Source organism: Muntiacus reevesi, chromosome 2, assembly GCF_963930625.1.
Source record: "Muntiacus reevesi chromosome 2, mMunRee1.1, whole genome shotgun sequence".
Lineage (NCBI taxonomy): Eukaryota > Metazoa > Chordata > Mammalia > Artiodactyla > Cervidae > Muntiacus > Muntiacus reevesi.
This window is the reverse complement of record NC_089250.1, coordinates 164,206,508-164,224,821: the sequence shown is the minus strand read 5'-3', so window position 1 is coordinate 164,224,821 and position 18,314 is coordinate 164,206,508. Positions and strand designations below refer to the sequence as shown.

General features: G+C 42.2%; 1 protein-coding gene across 2 annotated transcripts in view; it reads right to left on the bottom strand.

The window, feature by feature from the left end:
- Positions 1-2,995: 2,995 nt before the first annotated feature.
- Positions 2,996-18,314, bottom strand: part of ACADSB (acyl-CoA dehydrogenase short/branched chain) — a 46,948-nt gene continuing 31,629 nt past the window's right edge. The window contains exons 6-11 of one of the 2 annotated variants that reach the window (XM_065923491.1): positions 17,175-17,300; positions 15,721-15,813; positions 11,721-11,810; positions 10,197-10,334; positions 7,731-7,830; positions 2,996-6,994 (exon numbers count right to left, since the gene is read on the bottom strand). In XM_065923491.1, the coding sequence (XP_065779563.1) occupies positions 6,924-6,994; positions 7,731-7,830; positions 10,197-10,334; positions 11,721-11,810; positions 15,721-15,813; positions 17,175-17,300 (618 nt within the window). In that variant the 3' untranslated portion in view covers positions 2,996-6,923. Of the gene's footprint in view, positions 6,995-7,730; positions 7,831-7,950; positions 8,229-10,196; positions 10,335-11,720; positions 11,811-15,720; positions 15,814-17,174; positions 17,301-18,314 lie in introns of those variants that run through there. The other variant, XM_065923492.1, reaches the window with a different exon arrangement.

The window sequence follows — 18,314 nt, the reverse complement described above, 5'->3', positions numbered from 1 at the left end:
TACCTAGCTATTTCTAATTTGTCACAACTGCAAACTCTGCTGCCCTCAAAGTCCCTGACATGACTTTCTGTCCATCCTCCCAGAGGCACTGGCCACTACAGCTGGGTTTCTTTTGACAACAATATATAATTTATATGTTTATTTTCCAATTAACCAAGGTTATTTGAAGTTATGATCAGTTTTTTGCAGCCTACCTTTTGGTTATTTACTTCTCATTGTGTACAGTAAATGTTGCCTGTTAAGTCTGTCTTCTTGGCATTTATAAAAGCTTCCTTTATGGCAAAAATTCAAAATTAGATAATTCATTTGCATTTGAAAAGAAAAACTTCTCTCTGTATATATATATATGTCACACTTGCTGATTATGCTACCCAGTCCCTCTCTGCTCTTACCATTTCCTACTTGACTTGTTGATTTCTAAGTCAGAGGCTGTGATTATGACTTTATCAATGTTTTCACTGTATTTTTATTATTTGTTTGGTTGTCTACAGTTCCCAGCTACACTGTAAGAGACATAAACTTCATGACTACTGGACCTTCTTGGTGAAGGCTTCCTGTTTTATTACGAGATCTCCTTTTCTGCCATTTAAAAATTATTTTAGCCTTTAACTCCATTTTGATGTTAATTTTGCTGTTCTTGCTTCCTTCTTAGTAGCATTTTGTATGGGTTTTCTCCTTCTGTTCATTTCAACTTTCCTGTGCTGCTGTTTTTTTAAGATGTTTCTAACATTATGTAGCTGGGATTTAAATTTTCCTTTTGTCCCATTTTAACATAGTTTAATGGGTGAGTTTAACCCATTTACAAGTTTTACTATGTTTAGCTACCTTGCTTTGTTCTCCACTTACCATAATTTCTTTGGGGAAAAAAAAGCTGTGTAAAGTTAAGTTTTTTTAAAGTTATTTTAAAAATGTATATTTTATGTATTGGCTTCACCAGGTCCTCTTTGGTGCTCATGGACTTTCTCTAGCTGCAGTGAGCAGCGTCTACTCTTCATGGTGGTGCACAGGCTTCTCTCATTGTGGTGGCCTCTCTTATTGTGGAACATGGCCTCCAGGCTCACGGGCTTCAGAAGTCGCAGCTCATAGGCTGAGTAGTTGCAGCGTTGGGCATGTGGGATCTTCCTTGGAGCAGGGATCACTTATGTCCCCTGCATTGGCAGGCAGATTCTTAACCAATGGACCACCAGCGAAGTCCTCAAAGTTACGTGTCTTTTTTCCCCTTTATATTGTGAGTTACCCACACAGGTGATGGCAAATCAAACCTCCAGCAGCCACTCCCGCTCAGATCTGTATCCTGCTCCATCTTTCTTCCTGCCTCGGGGTGGTTCTTTGACGGCTATGATGGAGATGAATTTCTTTTGGAATTTCCTTAGTTCCCGTTCAGTACCCTTCTCACTCCTCTCCTGCATCTTCCTATTGCCCTGTCCACCCACCCTCCATTCTTTCTCGCCAAACCCATATGCTCCCACCACACCTGTTTGTCTTACAGGCCATGTTCTCAGCTAGTTTCTCTGCTTGAAATGATCTGAAACAATCCCTGAAGAATTATTAGCTAGCAAAGGGCTATGTGGCAGCGAACTTTTAATAGGACACTCCTAAAAACGAACACACCTTAAAGACCCAAAGGAATGAATCTGAGGGGGCCTTCACCAGCCAAACTGAGTTTGAATCATTTCTGTCATGTATCAATAAGCAACTTATTTCCCTGTCTGTGCCTCAGCCTCCTGGCCTTTAAAATGGGCTCACAAGAGCACCTATCGTATAGAACTGAGTTAAAATGTGTCGAGAGCATAGAATAATGACTGGCACATGATAAGAGTGTGAGAGATCTTAGTGCTATTGTTGTCATTCTAATGGATCTAAAGAAATACTTTTTTAAATGCTGCTGCTGCTAAGTCGCTTCAGTCATGTCTGACTCTGTGCGACCCCATAGACGGCAGCTCACCAGGCTCCGCTATCCCTGGGATTCTCCAGGCAAGAACCCTGGAGTGGGTTGCCATTTCCTTCTCCAATGCATGAAAGTGAAAAGTGAAAGTGAAGTCGCTCAGTCGTGTCCGACTCGTCGCGACCTCATGGACTGCAGCCTACCAGGCTCCTCTGTCTATGGGACTTTCCCGGCAAGAGCACTGAAGTGGGTCACCATTGCCTTCTCCATTTAAATGAGCTTTTTAAACTAATTAATTTGGCTGTGACAGGTCTTAAGTTCACATGCAAACTCTTAGTTGTGGCCTGTGGGACCTAGTTCTTTGATCAGGGATGGAACCTGGGCCTCCTGCATTGGGAGCATAGAGTCTTAACCCCTGGACCACCAGGAAAGTCCCTAAAGAAATACTTTCGCATAGGGTTGGCCTTGGTGGTTTTCTATGTGTGTGGATTCACTAAGGAGAACAGGAAAAAGACACCTGACGTAAACGTCCTGATGAGAATGTGGTCTTCCTCAATTTCGCACGGCAGCCTGGAGTGCACAGCACCTCGTGCCCTTGGTCACAGTGACTGCGTGGCACACGTCACTGAATGACAAATGTAAAGACGGACTGGAATCTAGGTTTCTAAAACACTGCAGGAAATGATGGGGAAGAGATAGGCTGAAACCTCCTATGAGCTTAGACAACAGTGTATCACTGAGAAAAAGGTCCAACAATACAGATTTCCAGAAGTGATACTACAAACACAGGCATAAATATCAGCTAGATAAGAGCTATCCTGTGAAGTCAGTCATGTCTGACTCACTGCAACCCTATGGACTGTAGCCTACCAGGCTCCTCCATCCATGGGATTTTCCAGGCAAGAGTACTGAAGTGGGTTGCCATTTCCTTCTCCAGGGGATCTTTCCGACCTAGGGATTGAACCCAGGTCTCTGCGTTGCAGGCAGACGCTTTATGATCTGAGCTACCAGGAAAACCCCATACATAGTGTGAAGATGTGCTCAAAAGACGTGACCTCTCCACTTAAAGCTGCTTTTTTTGGTTTAAAAAGAAGCAGGGGAAAGGGGTGATCAATCTGGTAAAAATTTTATTTAGCATCACAAATTTAAAATTGGTCTCTTCCCTGAAAACAAACAAAATTGGCTTACATGACAGGCAAGCTACCAGCTTGGTAAACAAAGGTGCAGTGTCTGTCTTGCGGGAAGAGTACATAGTTTTCTTACTTCTGTATGCACAACAAACAATTTTGCTTTATTAAAGTAGCAAAAGCCTTCAGGTAGTGCTTTATTTTTTCATTCTCCGTAGAATACTGATTTTGTAACATGATTACAGTCTGATGTGTACCATTACAACCAAAGTTTTACTTTCTGAAAGATCAGCAAAAATACATCAGCAAAGATATAACTAGTGCATTTACTAAAACACACCATAATCATAAAACCAAGTGATTACAATCATCCTCACGTTTGACGTACCAGCTATATCCTAGGAGAGCTGGTATATTTGGCAGATGATTTATAAATGTAAGTAATGACATCTATCAGTCTTAACACTTCTGAAATGTTATTTCTTTATCAGTTAAACCTAAAACAAACCAATAAGAGGACTGAAACATAACAAGGATGTAATCCAGAACGTGTTGAACAGAGACAGTGGTAAACAGTAGGAAGAACACTGAATTGGGAGCCAGTACATTTGGATTTCTGTCTTATCTTTGGCCCTGGATGGATGATCTTGGGTAAATATTCTGGGCTACATGAATCCTTCACTTTTAAAATGAAGAGAGTTGGCTGGATGGCTCTCTAAAGTCTTTCTAAGATTTGAAAGTGAAAGTGTTAGTCAGTTAGTCGTGTCGGACTTTTTGCGACACCATGAACTGTAGCCTGCTTCTGTACATGGAACTCTCCAGGCAAGAGTATGGGTGTGGGTAGCCATTCCCTTCTACAGGGGATCTTCCCCACCCAGGGACTGAACTCGGATCTCCTGTACTGCAGACAGATTCTTTACTGAGACACCAGGAATCGGGAGCTTTCCATAATTCTAAAACCTTTGACACCGATTCATTCTTGTGTTGTAAAGTGAAATTCCTGACAATACTAACGTGGCAGTTGGGGTGAGTCCAGCTCTGCCCACATAAATACAACTTGGTGCTTGTGTTCAAGTCTCTTTCTTCTGGGACCCGTAATGGCCCTATTCTCAAATTAACAAAGAGTAATGATAGGTTTCAGGAGGTAAACAAGCCTGTCCTTCCACTAGACACAAATTCAAAACCCCCAAAGTCATGGTTATTAAGAAAAGCTATAATGGAAGAACTATGAGGAAAACCCACCATATCCTTTTTGGTAACTGGTACAATAACAAAATTCACTAATGGAAGAAGGCAGGGACAGATATTAACTACAATACATGATTTTCAACTGTTATTTTCAAACATGTGCAAAACTATACACACAATTAGAACTGTATCAATATGAAATATAAATTCAAGGTTCAGATATACACAGAAGCCTCGCTCATACTGCTAATCTGAACAAGGTTTATTGTAGCTTCACGTGTTTATAACTCTAGGGGAGGAAGTTAGCGTTACTTATGTTGGCTTCTGTTCTGTCATCTGAAAAGCCCACCTCATTCAAATAATCACGGAAATCAAAGTTGTCCCTGCCACGCTTTAGGACAATTCATCCATCCCCTACTTTCCTTATCAGAGTACCGTCCTTTTGTTCTGAAAGACTGAATGACTGGTTTCCATCAGCTCCCTATCTGAAAGTAGACTTGATCTCTTTTGATCGGAGGTCAAAATTTGTCCATATTTCTAATATTCTAATGTAACTCCCATCTCCACTATACTTACACAATTCTGAATATTTAACCAAGATATGCATTATACAGATTTGAAGAACATGAATGTGTAAAGCAAAATTACTTTGAAAATGTCAAGTTTTCTTAATAAACATCATCCTTTCATTAAAGTACTAAAGTGCTTCCCATTTGACAGCAGTGATTGCTTTAAACAACTGGATGTGTTGAAACATTCTCCAACACCTCTAATCCATGCCCTGTCCCAGGAAATATAATACACTCAGCCCTTCACTGTACACCTCCCGCCTAGGGGACAGAGGACTTAGATCCTGTTCTCTTGGCGAGAATCCCTGATACTGAAGAACTGGCATTGCCAGCTAGATATTTTGTTGAGCTTTGTCCTTCTATAATTTGACTGTAAAACAAAAGATTTTTGCCTTCCTAGATCTGTCCTTTTTTACAATATCTAAATATGCTTTTCAAACCCTACAGCTCTCTTGTACTCCTCCTTCCTTACAGGATTTTATTTTTTTTTTAGATTCAAAATGTATACTTTATTTTTTCCATTTATTTTTATTAGTTGGAGGCTAATCACTTTACAATATTGTAGTGGTTTTTGCCATACATTGACATGAATCAGCCATGGATTTACATGTGTTCCCCATCCCGATCCCCCCTCCCGCCTCCCTCTCCATCCCATCCCTCTGGGTCATCCCAGTACACCAGCCCCGAGCACTTGTCTCATGCATCCAACCTGGGCTGGTGATCTCTTTCACCCTTGATAGCTTACAGGATTTTAATATACTTCATTAAGAGGGCAAGACAACCCCTCTGGATAATCACTGAACTAAAGTATAATTTTTGAATTACCTATCATGATAAAGCTCAACAACTAAGCTTGAGTAAACAGTTTTACTCAGTATTCAATTTAAATTGAAGCCCAAGTATTCAATATAAAGAGAAGTAAACAGCATCGTTGGTAAAATGAATATTACAGTGTTGAGTATATTCTGATTATTAAACCAAATTATTTAAACTTCATACTTGAAAACTACTGTAGAGACTGTTTATTATTTTTTTTTAAGTCTGATCATCTTTAATTTATTTAAATGTTTTTTTATTTATTTGGCTGTGTCGGGTCTTCGGTCACATGGGATCTTTCGTTGAGGCACACGGGCTCTCTAGTTGGGTCACACGGACCCTGGAGCATGCAAATTCAGTAGTTGCCGAGTGTGGGTCCAGCTGCTCCGTGACACATGGGATCTGAGTTCCCCTACCAGGGCTCAAACCCATGTCCCCTGTACTGCAAGGCAGATTCTTCACCACTGGACCATCAGGGAAGTCCTCAAGACTTGTTTTCAAAATGATTTACTGCAATCATCATAAAATACACCTTTCACACTGGTCAGTTATAGGAACAAATTATATCACTTTCCTTTGTTAAAATGTTTTCTTCAATTATATAAATTATAGAGTTATACCCTCATTTTCCACTCATTTTCTTATATTCAGAACACTTTCAGTTCAGTTGCATCTGACTCTTTGCGACTCCATGGACTATGGCACACCAGGCTTCTCTGTCCATCACCAATTCCCAGAGCTTGCTCAAACTCATGTCCATCAAGTTGGTGATGCCATCCAACCATTTCATCCTCTGCCATCCCCTTCTTCTCCTGTCTTCAGTCTTTCCCAGCATCAGGGTCTTTTCCAATGAGCTTTTCCAAAGACTTTTAGATTTTTCTAAATAAATTTTGATCAGTGTCTACCTAGTTTAGCAACTTAGAATTGAATCTGTTTGTTCTATAGAACTGCCAATGATCACAAATGTCTCTTTGACTGATGATGTATAATGATAGGAATATAAAATAGCCATATCTGCAAGAAAGACTCAAACTGTCTTTATTTTCCCAAATTCTAATAAAGTGAAACTTCTGTATACTGAAGCTAGAATGATAATAGAGCTTTAAAAACAGTTTTGGAGAAAATATGGGCACATTTCTTCCCAAATTTTAAAAATGATTTTCTGTGCCTAAGTTAAACAGATTGTAAAGAAAAGACAGAAAGGGTCTCAGATCCAAGATGAAGGGCCCAAATGAAATCATTCAGTGAGACGGAGGTCCACAGCCCCCAACAAGGCACAGAGTTTAAAATTTAACACCAGCGGCACCAGGGAGAGGCTCCAATTCTCTGGCTGGCCTGTCAGTATTCCTCTCCGATGCACTTTGCAATGGTGTTCAGCTGGATATTTGAAGTTCCTTCATAAATTGTGCCTTAAAGAAAGGGGAGAAAAAGAACAAATAGGAGTGGAGCCACGGTAAAAGAGTCTGTACAACAATCAGGTCAGCAAACACCACCTCTGCATTTACTATAAAACTTTACCAGGAACACTATCCAATGTCCCCTAAATGTGGTATTATTTGACAAGGTAATTTTACCTAAGAGATAACAATATTCCATTTGATTTACAGATTTCCAGAATCAGTATTAAACAGGTGAAGTTCCCCGTTCCTAAACTATCAAGGTACAAGCCTGGATGGTTTCCTGGGAAGAGGCAGCTTTTATAACTGCTGAGTATCTGTCTTCCCACCTGGCAGTGCAGCAGCAGAATGCTCAGGCTTGGTTACCCACTTAATGTCTAAAATTAGCACTGAGCTTCCAGCAACAGCATTAAACCAGTCAAAAATATTAGCATTTTTAGTAAAAGAACAATTAAGACAGCAGAATTTGTTGTGGTTTTATTGAAAGGCCTTCAGAGGCCTTGAGGCATTTAAAAAGACAATTTGATGCTTAAAAAAAAAAATAAATCTACCTTTTGAAAGGAAGAAGTAGGGGAGAAAAAAACCCAGCCACAAGAAAAGGAGAGCCAAGAAATATAGTAACTGAAGAGATTAAAACTGCCTCTTCCTAGGTACCAGTAACAACAACAACAAAAATCAAACCAATACAACAGCCTAAAACACCTACAGAGTCAAAGAAAACAAAATAAATGTTAAAAACTCTATTTACCAATCTTCGCATCTCGGAAATATTTTTCCACAGGGTAACTTTTGGTGTAGCCCACTCCTCCCATCCACTCGATACACTTGCTGGTAATGAGGCCTGCAAGCTACCAAAAAGAAGCACAAATCATGCTGAAACCATATAACTTACACATGACCAACACTCTAAAATATTCTTAGTAACACGGATTCACTGCCATTGGCAACTGGAAGGATCGAGGTTATTTTGTAAATTAACATTTCTTCGTCCCACTCTCTATACCATTTATGGAAAATTTCCTACTAGTTCATAAAATTCTTCTTCTTTTAAGAGAATTAGGGTCTTTGTTTTAGATTCATACACTTGTCGACAGTGTCATTTACTCAGCAAATGTTAACCAAGAGCCTTCTTGTATCACCCACTCTGCCAGCCACAATGTCCGGGCACTGACCAGTCACTGCTCTTTTGGTCCTGCTGGTCGTTCAGAGAGACGGATGTTGAACCACGATCACCGAAACTGAAAACCTGTATGGGGTCAGAGAAGAGCCTGCAGGAGAAACTGCCGTGGTTTAGATGGGGCAATGGGTGAGGAAGGCACAGCCTCGCTGACAGCTAAAGGACAAGTCCAAGGGACATTTCAAACTGAGGAATGAGGCGTAGAAAGGCTCCAAGGGGGAAATGGGTTCACTGACCTCAGAGGCCTGAGGACCGATGGGCTGGGATAGGGGTGAGCTGTGAAAAGGGAATGGGTGTGGGCAGCAGTGGGCCTCATGTGATGTGAGCAGTTTAAATATTCTGCTGGCCCCCAAAAGGTGTCCAGAGAAGGATCCCCAGAAAGTATAAATGTGCATCACCTACATGGCATAGGAACTGGCAGGTTGATTAAGTTAAGGGATGATCCCAGGTTATCAGGGCAGGTCCCGTGTCATCACAAGGGTCCTTATAATGGAAAGAGGGCAGTAGAGAAGGGTGATGTGGCCACAGACACAGGAAGATCTAAACACACGACACTGCCGGCTCTGAAGACAGAGGAAGGGGCCCTGAGTCTCAGAAAGCGAGTGGGTTCTAGAAGCTGGGGAAGAAGAGGAGATGGACTTTCCCCTAGAGCCCCCAGGAGGGCAGCTCCACTGACACTCATATTTCTCCCCATGTGTGTGTGCATGCACACGTGTGTGCAGACACATGTGTGAACGTGTGTGCATGTGCGTGTGTGTGCTCAGTTGCTCAGTCGTGTCCAACTCTCTGCAACCCCACGGGCTGTAGCCCGCCAGGCTCCTCTGTCCATGGGATTCTCCAGGCAAGAACACTGGAGTGGGTTGCCGTGTCCTCCTCCAGGGGATCTTCCCGGCCCAGGGATCGAACTCGAGTCTCCGTGCGTCTCCTTCATTGCAGGTGGATGTTTTACCACGGCACCACCCGTGAGGCTCATTTCAGATGTCTTACCCCAGAACTGTGAGACGATAAAACTGCACTACCTCAGGCACCAAATTCTCAGTAATTTGTTCAAAGCAACAATAGGAAGTGAATAAAAAGGCCCCATTTGTTGTGAGGAGTCACTGAAGGGTTTAAAACTGGAGCGCGGCATGGCCTCATGGACACCTTGAAAGGGACACTGGACTGGAGGAAGCCACAGGGACCAGCGAGAAGCTAGAAGGAGACTCCGGTGGTTTGGTAAAGAGGTGTGACAGCCTGGACTAGACAACTGGTAATGAATACCAGGGGAGAGAGAAACAAACTCAAGACAAATTGAGGGGTGGAATTCTCGTGACGGATGACGGGTTCAACAGGGAGCAGGCGCGCAGCAGGGGTGTCGAGGGGACTCAGGTTTGTGAGTGCGCAGGGCGGGGAGGGCGTGGGGGGTAGAGCAGAAGCGATCTGTTAGTCTGCAGCTCAGGAGGGAGGCTGTGGCACAAGATTAGACCTGAGGGCCGAAGGGGCTAAAGAAATATCTGAGGCCAGGGAAGGGCATACACTGCCGAGCCCCGTGATGCGACCAAGTCTCCGCCCAAGTCCACCTCGTCACATGCAGAGTACAGTCAACACGTGGACAGTCTTCTCCTGCTATTTTCTATTTCACATTATCTCCAGGGCGCTCGCTTTGTCCCAACTTGAAACCACAGCCACGATGCCAGTGTTCAGCTGAGGCTCGCCTAGGGATTTACAGTGGGTTTTCCACCTGAACTGGGTGACTTGGTTTCTCCTGAGAGCCATGAGAACAGGGAAACCCTACAGAGTTAAAGCACCCTCCTATGGCAGCTTTACTTTCTTGCATTTCCTGTGTAGGAACTAGAAAGTCCATGTTATTTTACTTGAAAAACAAACAAATGTTCAACCAATGTTCCTGAATGACAAGGTTAATAAATAAATGTCTTAAAAATTAAAAGATTGCAACCTGAAATTATCACAGCATTGTTAATCGGCTATACTCCAATGTAAAATAAAAAGTTTAAAAAAGAGTTTTTTTAAAGACTGCATGACTCTTGTTTGTTTTACCTCTGATGCATAGTATTTGGCCATAGATGCTTCTTTGATGATTGGCCTTCCAGCTTCTAAGAGCCTCGCAGCATTGTATGTGAGTAATCGTGTCGCTTCCAGCTGGGTGGCCATGTGAGCCACTTGATGTTGGAGCCCCTGGAATAGTCAGACCCAGTGTAGAGAATCACGATTTCTGGAAACACAGCTCATCGTCAAAATCCTGCCTGGATATGGAACACCGACAGACGCAAAACGTACTTGCCCAAAAATAAACATTCATTTTGCAAAAGTGTTATTTAGTTATACCCAACTCTTTTTGACCTCATGGGCTCTATGTAGCCTGCGAGGCTCCTCTAGTCCATGGGATTCTCCAGGCAATTACACTGGAGTGGGTAGCCATTCCCTTCTCCGAGGGATCTTCCCAACCTAGGGATCGAACCCAGGTCTCCTGATTGCGGGCAGATTCCTCACTGTCTGAGCCGCCAGAAGGTACCTTAAAACCTGCAATCTAAAATAAACCACGCCACATATTGCTTCTGAAAAATTTTTCAAAGTTCAGGTAAATTGTTTACAACTGCCGAGATTTAAAGCCTTCCCTGCTGGCTCAGTGGTAAAGAATTCACCTGCAATGTAAGAGTAGCAGGAGATGCAGGTTTGATCCCTGGGTCGGGAAGATTCCCTTGAGGAGGGCATGGCAAACCACTCCAGTATTCTTGCCTGGAGAATCCCATGAACAGAGAAGCCTGGCGGGCTACAGTCTATGGGGTCGAGAAGAGTCAGATACAACTGAAGCAATTTGGCATGCATGCCAAAATTTAAAAGATAAATTATCATAGAATTATGTTTAAAAATGTAAGTGTTATTTTTAATACTGTGTCAAGCACTTGAAACATCTGAAATAAAGTGAAAGTCGCTCAGGCATGTCCGGCTCTTTGCAACCCCATAGACTGTAGCCTGCCAGGCTCCTCTGTCCATGGAATTCTGGGGGCCAGAATACTGGAGAGAGTAGCTGTTCCCTTCTCCAGGGGATCTTCCTAACCCAGGGACTGAACCCAGGTCTCCAGCATTGCAGGCAGATTCTTTACCATCTGAAACACCAGGGAAGCCCTTTAAAACATCTATTTGATTCCAAATCATCCTAAAGAGTCTGCAGTGTTATTTTTACAGATGAAGCAGCTGAGGTTTGCAGAGGTGATGTAACATGCTCAAGGACTAAGCCAGCAAGACAAAGAACCGGGATTCTAACCCAGGATGTCTGACCACAAACCCCAGGCTCTGGAACTTGGAATCCGTGAGGAGGCAGCTCCCAAGTGCTCACCTGTGTATCCTGAATCATGCCATAACCAGGCCTCAAGGACTACTGTTCTGCCCTTGGAGAAAGTCAGGGCAGTCACAAGTATACACACTGAGACCTATTCCTTCTTCCCTGTGCCTCTCCCATTAAAATCCCCGAGAGGATTCCCTTGCGGCTTTGCAACAAAGCTTTTCATCAACAGGAAGACAAGAGTATGGAACGGTAGAAAGATGCCCATAATTACATACCTGAAAATCAAATACCCTTCTGCCAAATTGTTCCCTTTCTTTAATATATGGAATAGTGGAGTCAAAACAGCCTTGAGCCAGTCCCAGCATCTGTTAAAAAAAAAAATCACACTTTCTTATTTTTTATTAATAGTTTATGTTCTTAATTATTCAGGTTACAAATTCTTTTTACAGGCAAATTGAAAAGTTGGGGTAGAGAAAGAATCAGGCATACCTAGATGGTGAGGCATGTTAATGACCTTCACCCACTGCATTTATAGAACTTAAGGTCTAGTAATTGGGAGAACACTTCCCTGATGGCTCAGTGGGTAAAGAACCTGCCTGCCAATGCAGGAAATACAGGAGACTCGGGTTCGATCCCTGGGTTGGGAAGATTCCCAGAGAAGGAAATGGCAACCCTCTCCATATGCTTGCCTTGGAAATCCCATGGACAGAGGAGCCTGGTGGGCTACAGTCCATGGGGTCGCAAAAAGTCGGATGTGACTAAGTAGGCAGGAAGGCAGGGTTTTCCATCTTTCTCTGTGTTCTATTTCCACTGTCGCTAAGCTTAGATTAGGAAGTCATAAAGTCATGAATGGGAGAAAATGTGAGCAATTTCCTATGAAGAAGAGTACATTTGACTCCAGCATGGAGGTAGACTTTTTGGCGTGGTTATGCCCACTTTTACAAATTCTTCTTTAAGCTTGAGTCTCTAGGCACAAACTAAGCCTCAGAAATTTTATCGCTTCTGAACCTTCTATCTTCTGGTCCATTTTGTATATGATCAGGATTAATAAGAGCTGTGGTGCTGGATAAAGACTCTTGAGAGCCCCTTGGACAGCAAGGAGATCAAACCAGTCAATCCTAAAGAAAATCAACCCTGAACATTCATTGGCAGAACTGAGGCTGAAGCTGAAGTTCCAATACTTTGGTCGCCGATTACGATGAGCTGACTCATTGGAAAAGACCCTGATGCTGGGAAAGACTGAAGGCAGGAGGAGAAGAGGGTGACAGAGGATGAGAGGGTTGGACAGCATCACTGACTCCATGGACATGAGTTTGAGCAGGCTCCAGGAGACGGTGAAGGACAGGGAAGCCTGGCGTGCTGCAGTCCATGGGGTCACAAAGAGTTGGACAGGACTTAGCGATTGAACGACAAGAGCTTGTGTGGGCTGGGTGTCAGAACCTAAAGGAGCAGTGTTTCTCAACCCTGACAGCATGTCAGAATCATCTGGGGGAACTCAAATAATAAAAATACCAATGTGGGGCTGCCCTGAGCAGTAACCTCTCCAGGACCCCAAATGCTCAGCCACCCTCCTTCCCTTGCCGGTTGACTTAGAGCAGAATATGAGAGGGACCCTTTTCATACTGGTCATGGAGTTCTCAAGGCAGGAATACTGAAGCGGTTTGCCATTCCCTTCCCCAGGGGACCACGTTTTGTCAGAGAACCCTCCATCTGCCTGGCCTGCTGCAGTCCATGGGGGTCGCAGAGTTGGACACAACTGAGTGACTGAACTGAACCGACGGGAGGGACCATAAAGGTAAGAGTCTACGCGGCACTGGGGATGGGTCCTTAAAGGCACTTCTTTCTGGGGTGATGAAAAAGTTCTCGGGTAAGAGTGGTGACCGCTGAGTAACATTGGGGATATAACACATGCTGCTGAATTATTCACTTTAAAAGGATTAATTTTGTTACACAAACCTCACCTCAATAAATTATTTTCAATGGTAGAAAAACAAACAGACAAACAATGTGAGGGCCTAGCAACCAAACCCAAAGCCTGGGCATGGGACCGAGGTGGGGGAGAGTGGGCCTGGGCACGAGCATTCTGAAAACTCTTTAATGATTTAACACACAGCGAGAGTTGGCAGAGTTGGGGGCAACTGACACAGAGGTGCCAGTAAAAATATCTGTGTATACATTTGAGGAACAAATCAGGATATGGTGGCAGTTATAGCTAGACTGTCTCATTGCCATCCCAATCTCCGTAAGAAGTGAATGCATTTGAGCTTAGAAACTGTTTCTACATTTTAACATAGGTAGCTGTTAAATCACTATCTAATTACATCAAACCATGTAAGTTTTAGAAAAAGGAAAAAGAAAATCAAGAGTTAAAGCTTTTGGGGGAAATGCCCACAAACTTAGCAATATTCCGTTAGTGGAATTTTTCCTCAGCCTTTTACTTTGAACTTTCTGGAGGATGGACTATTATGCTCCATTATATTAAGGACAAAACCCAAACCAAGTCAAAACCCCAAAAGCAAATTAAAATGAGGCAGCAACTCATTGCACTTTCGGCTGTGAGAGAAGATGATGTCGTTAAACCCTTACAACTAAAGTTCACAGGATGCCAACAATTGGTATATGGACACAAATTGTAGTGATCACTTGTCAGTCAACACAGGCTTTTCCAAAACAGAGTACAATGTGTTCACTATAAATAGTGAAAAACTAAAATTCTTTACAACTACAGAGTTTTGATGATGGGTGCCACTGTTACAGGTGTCTCCTTCTCTAAAAGGCAATCACAGTATTAATCAAGAAACAATAACTACCAGACCTTACTCTTTGTTTCTCTTTTTCCTGACCTTAACTTTTAATTAGGTTTTAGGATAACTTGGAGTAATTAGACTAAAGCCCAGGCTGTGTATTTACTGCCAGCCATCTGTATTATTTATGTGTCTGGGAAGAACAAAATCCAGTGCTATAGTTTTTAATGCCACATGTGATGAAGCTGAATCACAGAAAAACTTTAAAAAGAACAGATAAGCCAATTCTCTTTACTGATATGTAATCTATGCTTTGTGGGAAATATGGGTTAAGTTTGAGCTAAGAATATTTTATTCGCAGATTAACAGCAGGGAAGAAAAATCTAGAGTAAAATTATAATTTAACTACTCCAAATAGTTAATATATGCAGTATCTTCAAAATCTAAAAGCTGTAAGTTTTTAAATTCTGAATACTCACTGATTAAAAGTTAATACGTTACAAAAATGAATTCATAAAACCAAAGATTTCATTTTGTGATTCTAGAAAACAACTGGTGTCATCTAATAGAAAAATTTAATATGCTATTTAAAGGGCAAATTTGGTGTAAAAAAAAAATTGAATAGTTCTTATCGTATATATCTGTTTAATTGTTGTCATTTTTGCCAGGCCAAAAAGTTGTTTGATTTTCACATGCGAATCACTAAGTAAAAATCTTTCATTATCTACAGAGACTCTACTACACTACACAGACTACAGAGACTCTACTACACAATAGATTGTAAATAAAAAGATTTATTTATTTATTTTAAGTGTTTATTTATCCGGTTGTGCTGGGTCTTAGTTGTGGCACCTGGGATCTTCGCTCTCCCTTGTGGCACGTGCGATCTGCTTCCCGGACCACGGATCAAACTCGGGCCCCCTGCCACTGGACTGCCGGGGAAGTCCCCTAAATGTTCAGTTCAGTTCAGTCGCTCAGTCGTGTCCGACTCTTTGTGACCCCATGAACCGCAGCACGCCAGGCCTCCCTGTCCATCACCAACTCCCAGAGTTTACCCAAACCCATGCCCATTGAGTCGGTGATGCCATCCAACCATCTCATCCTCTGTTGCCCCCTTCTCCTCCTGCCCCCAATCGCTCCCAGGGTCTTCCCCTAAATGTTACTTACTCTTAATTTTAAAAATTGCAAAATGAATTGCATGCTTTGAAAAGTTGATTTTCAAAAAAAATACCACATTAATCTACTTGTTATCAATCCAGGTATTACATAGTACTTTAATGCTCCCAAAGCAGAAAAAAACTGTTAGCTCTAAGCCACTGTTTGGGTCTGAGGCCATTACATAATTGACGAAAGTGGAATTTTAAAGAAATAGCAGCCAGAAGCTATTCTTTGACTTCATGGAAGGGAAGGACGCCATCTTGTGTTGACAAGCTTCCAAATACTCACTGGTTTTACTGATTTTTTTTTTTCCTTTTCACATTTTAATTGACTGTGTGGAAGAGTCAAGTTAAAGGGCTAAAATCTGACTAACCTGTGCAGCAATTCCTATCCTGCCTTCATTAAGACTCCCGATGGTGTACTTATAGCCATGTCCAACTTGTCCCAGGATATTTGTTTTTGGAACCTGAAAAGAAAAATGTGCAGTTATTTCTCACTTTAATTTGCCATAATTCATTTTGATTATATATTTTTAAATGCACATAATACTCTCAATTTCTGTGATAACACTCTAGCAGAGTATTCATTAAACTCCAAGGAAATTGTCCGGTATGTCTCTGTAACTCCTTCTAAACTGCTTCCCACGCACTCTCAGAGGGATGGAACTCAAGTCCACGCTGTTCACTACTGCATCTCCAGAGCCTAGTACAGACATCTGTGGAATCCAGAAGAATGAAATCTCATACAATTAATAACAACACAAATGAATAACAATTCCCCTCTCCCCAAACTCTTACTTGTATGCTACAATGTGAATAAACTATCGGGAATAACAGAAAACATGTAAGGGTGGTAAGCCTTCTTCTCCTGTTGAGACTTCTTGCGACAAAAATCAATGGAGTGTTGTGTGTGGACACATGTGTGTGGACACGTGTGTGTGGACACGTGTGTGTGGACACATGTGTGTGGACACGTGTGTGTGGACACAAGATAAAGGAGGGGTGAAGAAACAGATTAAACTGTTTACTCATATTTTAAAAATCTAGACTAGGATCAATTTAAAAAAAAAAGACAGCAGAACTCCCTGGAGGTCCATTGGTGAGGACTCTGCGTTTTCACTGCTGGGGGCACAGGTTTGAACCCTGGCTGGGGACCTAAGATCTCACAAGCTGTGTGACATGGCACAAAAGAAAAAACAAAAAAAACTGCTTTACAGAGAGCAGGAGAGAAATAAAAAAAAAACACACTTAGCTTCTTAACATGAGCAGTTAGGAGACAAGAGAGGGCAGCGCGGGGAAAGCAGAGGGAGATGAGGAGAAGAGTGAGGGCTGGGGTGCAGCAGGGAGGTCACACGACACCATCAGGACGCCCCAGAGCACAGTCACCAGGGGCCCGGAAAGGTGACACGCTCACCAGTGGCAGCCGACGACTGCACCCGGCCCTGACTCAGTCAAGTCTGAAGCACCCCACTCTAGTCATCGCGGCTTTTTTTTTAAGACTCAACTCTCACCAGCCGGGGGCTGCCCGGCTGTTTTCCATTCTTCCTGGGCAACAGCCCCACCTGGTGGCCTCCTCCGAAGCCACGTTTGGTGCACCTTAAGCACCAGGCTGCTAAAGGGTGAATGAGATGGCCCTGGAGCCAGCGGCTGGGCAGGCCGCTTTCCGTCCTTGGTGTCAATGCTTGTGAGAAGCACACTGAGGTCATGACCTCAACTAAGATCACTGCTCAAGAGGTTTGCAAAATATTCTGTGTAGGACTAATAATTTTGATACCTTACTCGCGTCTATACATATAGGCAGAGCTTATTCCTTGTCTAAGATACCCACCTTGACATTTTCAAATGTGATTGGGCAGGTGGAAGATGCTCTGATTCCCAATTTGTTCTCTGGTTTCCCTATATGAAGGCCCTCGGAATCACCATCGACCAAGAAGCAGGTAATTCCTTTATACCCCTGAAATGCAGATTTAAAATGCTATCACCACTTTGACTGAGAAGATCTGTTATTTCCTAAGGGCTCAAAGTAAACAGATAACTAAAAGCAGACTTTAGCACTAATTACTAATGAACTCAGAATGGCACCACATGCGTTATGAAACCAGAGTGGTGAAAGTAGACTCAATATCAAGAACTTTACTCTTTATTTTACACTTTCAGAAACCACTGTTGCTATTAAAATTATTAAGCAACACAAAAGTATTACATGATTAATTCCCCAACTTAAATTTAACTTTATTTTATAAATTTCAAATTTTAATTAAATTAAATGTTACCCTAGAGAAAAAACAAAAGCAATCTTTACCATTTTGCTATATGTCTGTTTTTCAACTGAATGTGTATGTGCGTGCTGTCATGTCCGACTCTTTGCAACCCCATGGACTGTAGCCCACCACACTCCTCTGTCCATGACGGATACTCTAGGCAAGAAAACTGGAATGGGTTGCCATTGTCTCCTCCAGGGGATCGTCCAGACTCAGGGATTGAACCAGTGTCTCCTGTGACTCCTGCACTGGCAGGCGGATTCTTTACTCCTGAGTCATCTGGGAAGCCCTTTTTCTTCTAAATAAGAATAAGCTCTTCTTATTTTAAGAATGTAATAAAACATTCTTAAAAATAAATGTGCTAGAAAAAGAATTATAAAAAATGTGCCAGGGGACTTCCTGGCTGCCCAGTGGTTAAGACTTCACCTTTCAATGTAAGGGGTGTGGGTTCAATCCCTGGTTGGGGAGCTGAGATCCCACGCTTCCTGGCCAAAAAACAAAACAGCAGTGATACTGTAACAAATTCAATAAAACTTAAAATGATCCACATCAAAGATAAATAAATAAATGTACTAAATAGCTATTTAAATTCTTCATTATTAAACAGAAAATCTGAAATTCTATAAAATTCAAGATTCTAGCCTCCTGTCTAACAGATTAGGAGATTAATTAAACGGTCCTCCATGTAGCTAAAATTTATTGTTAAT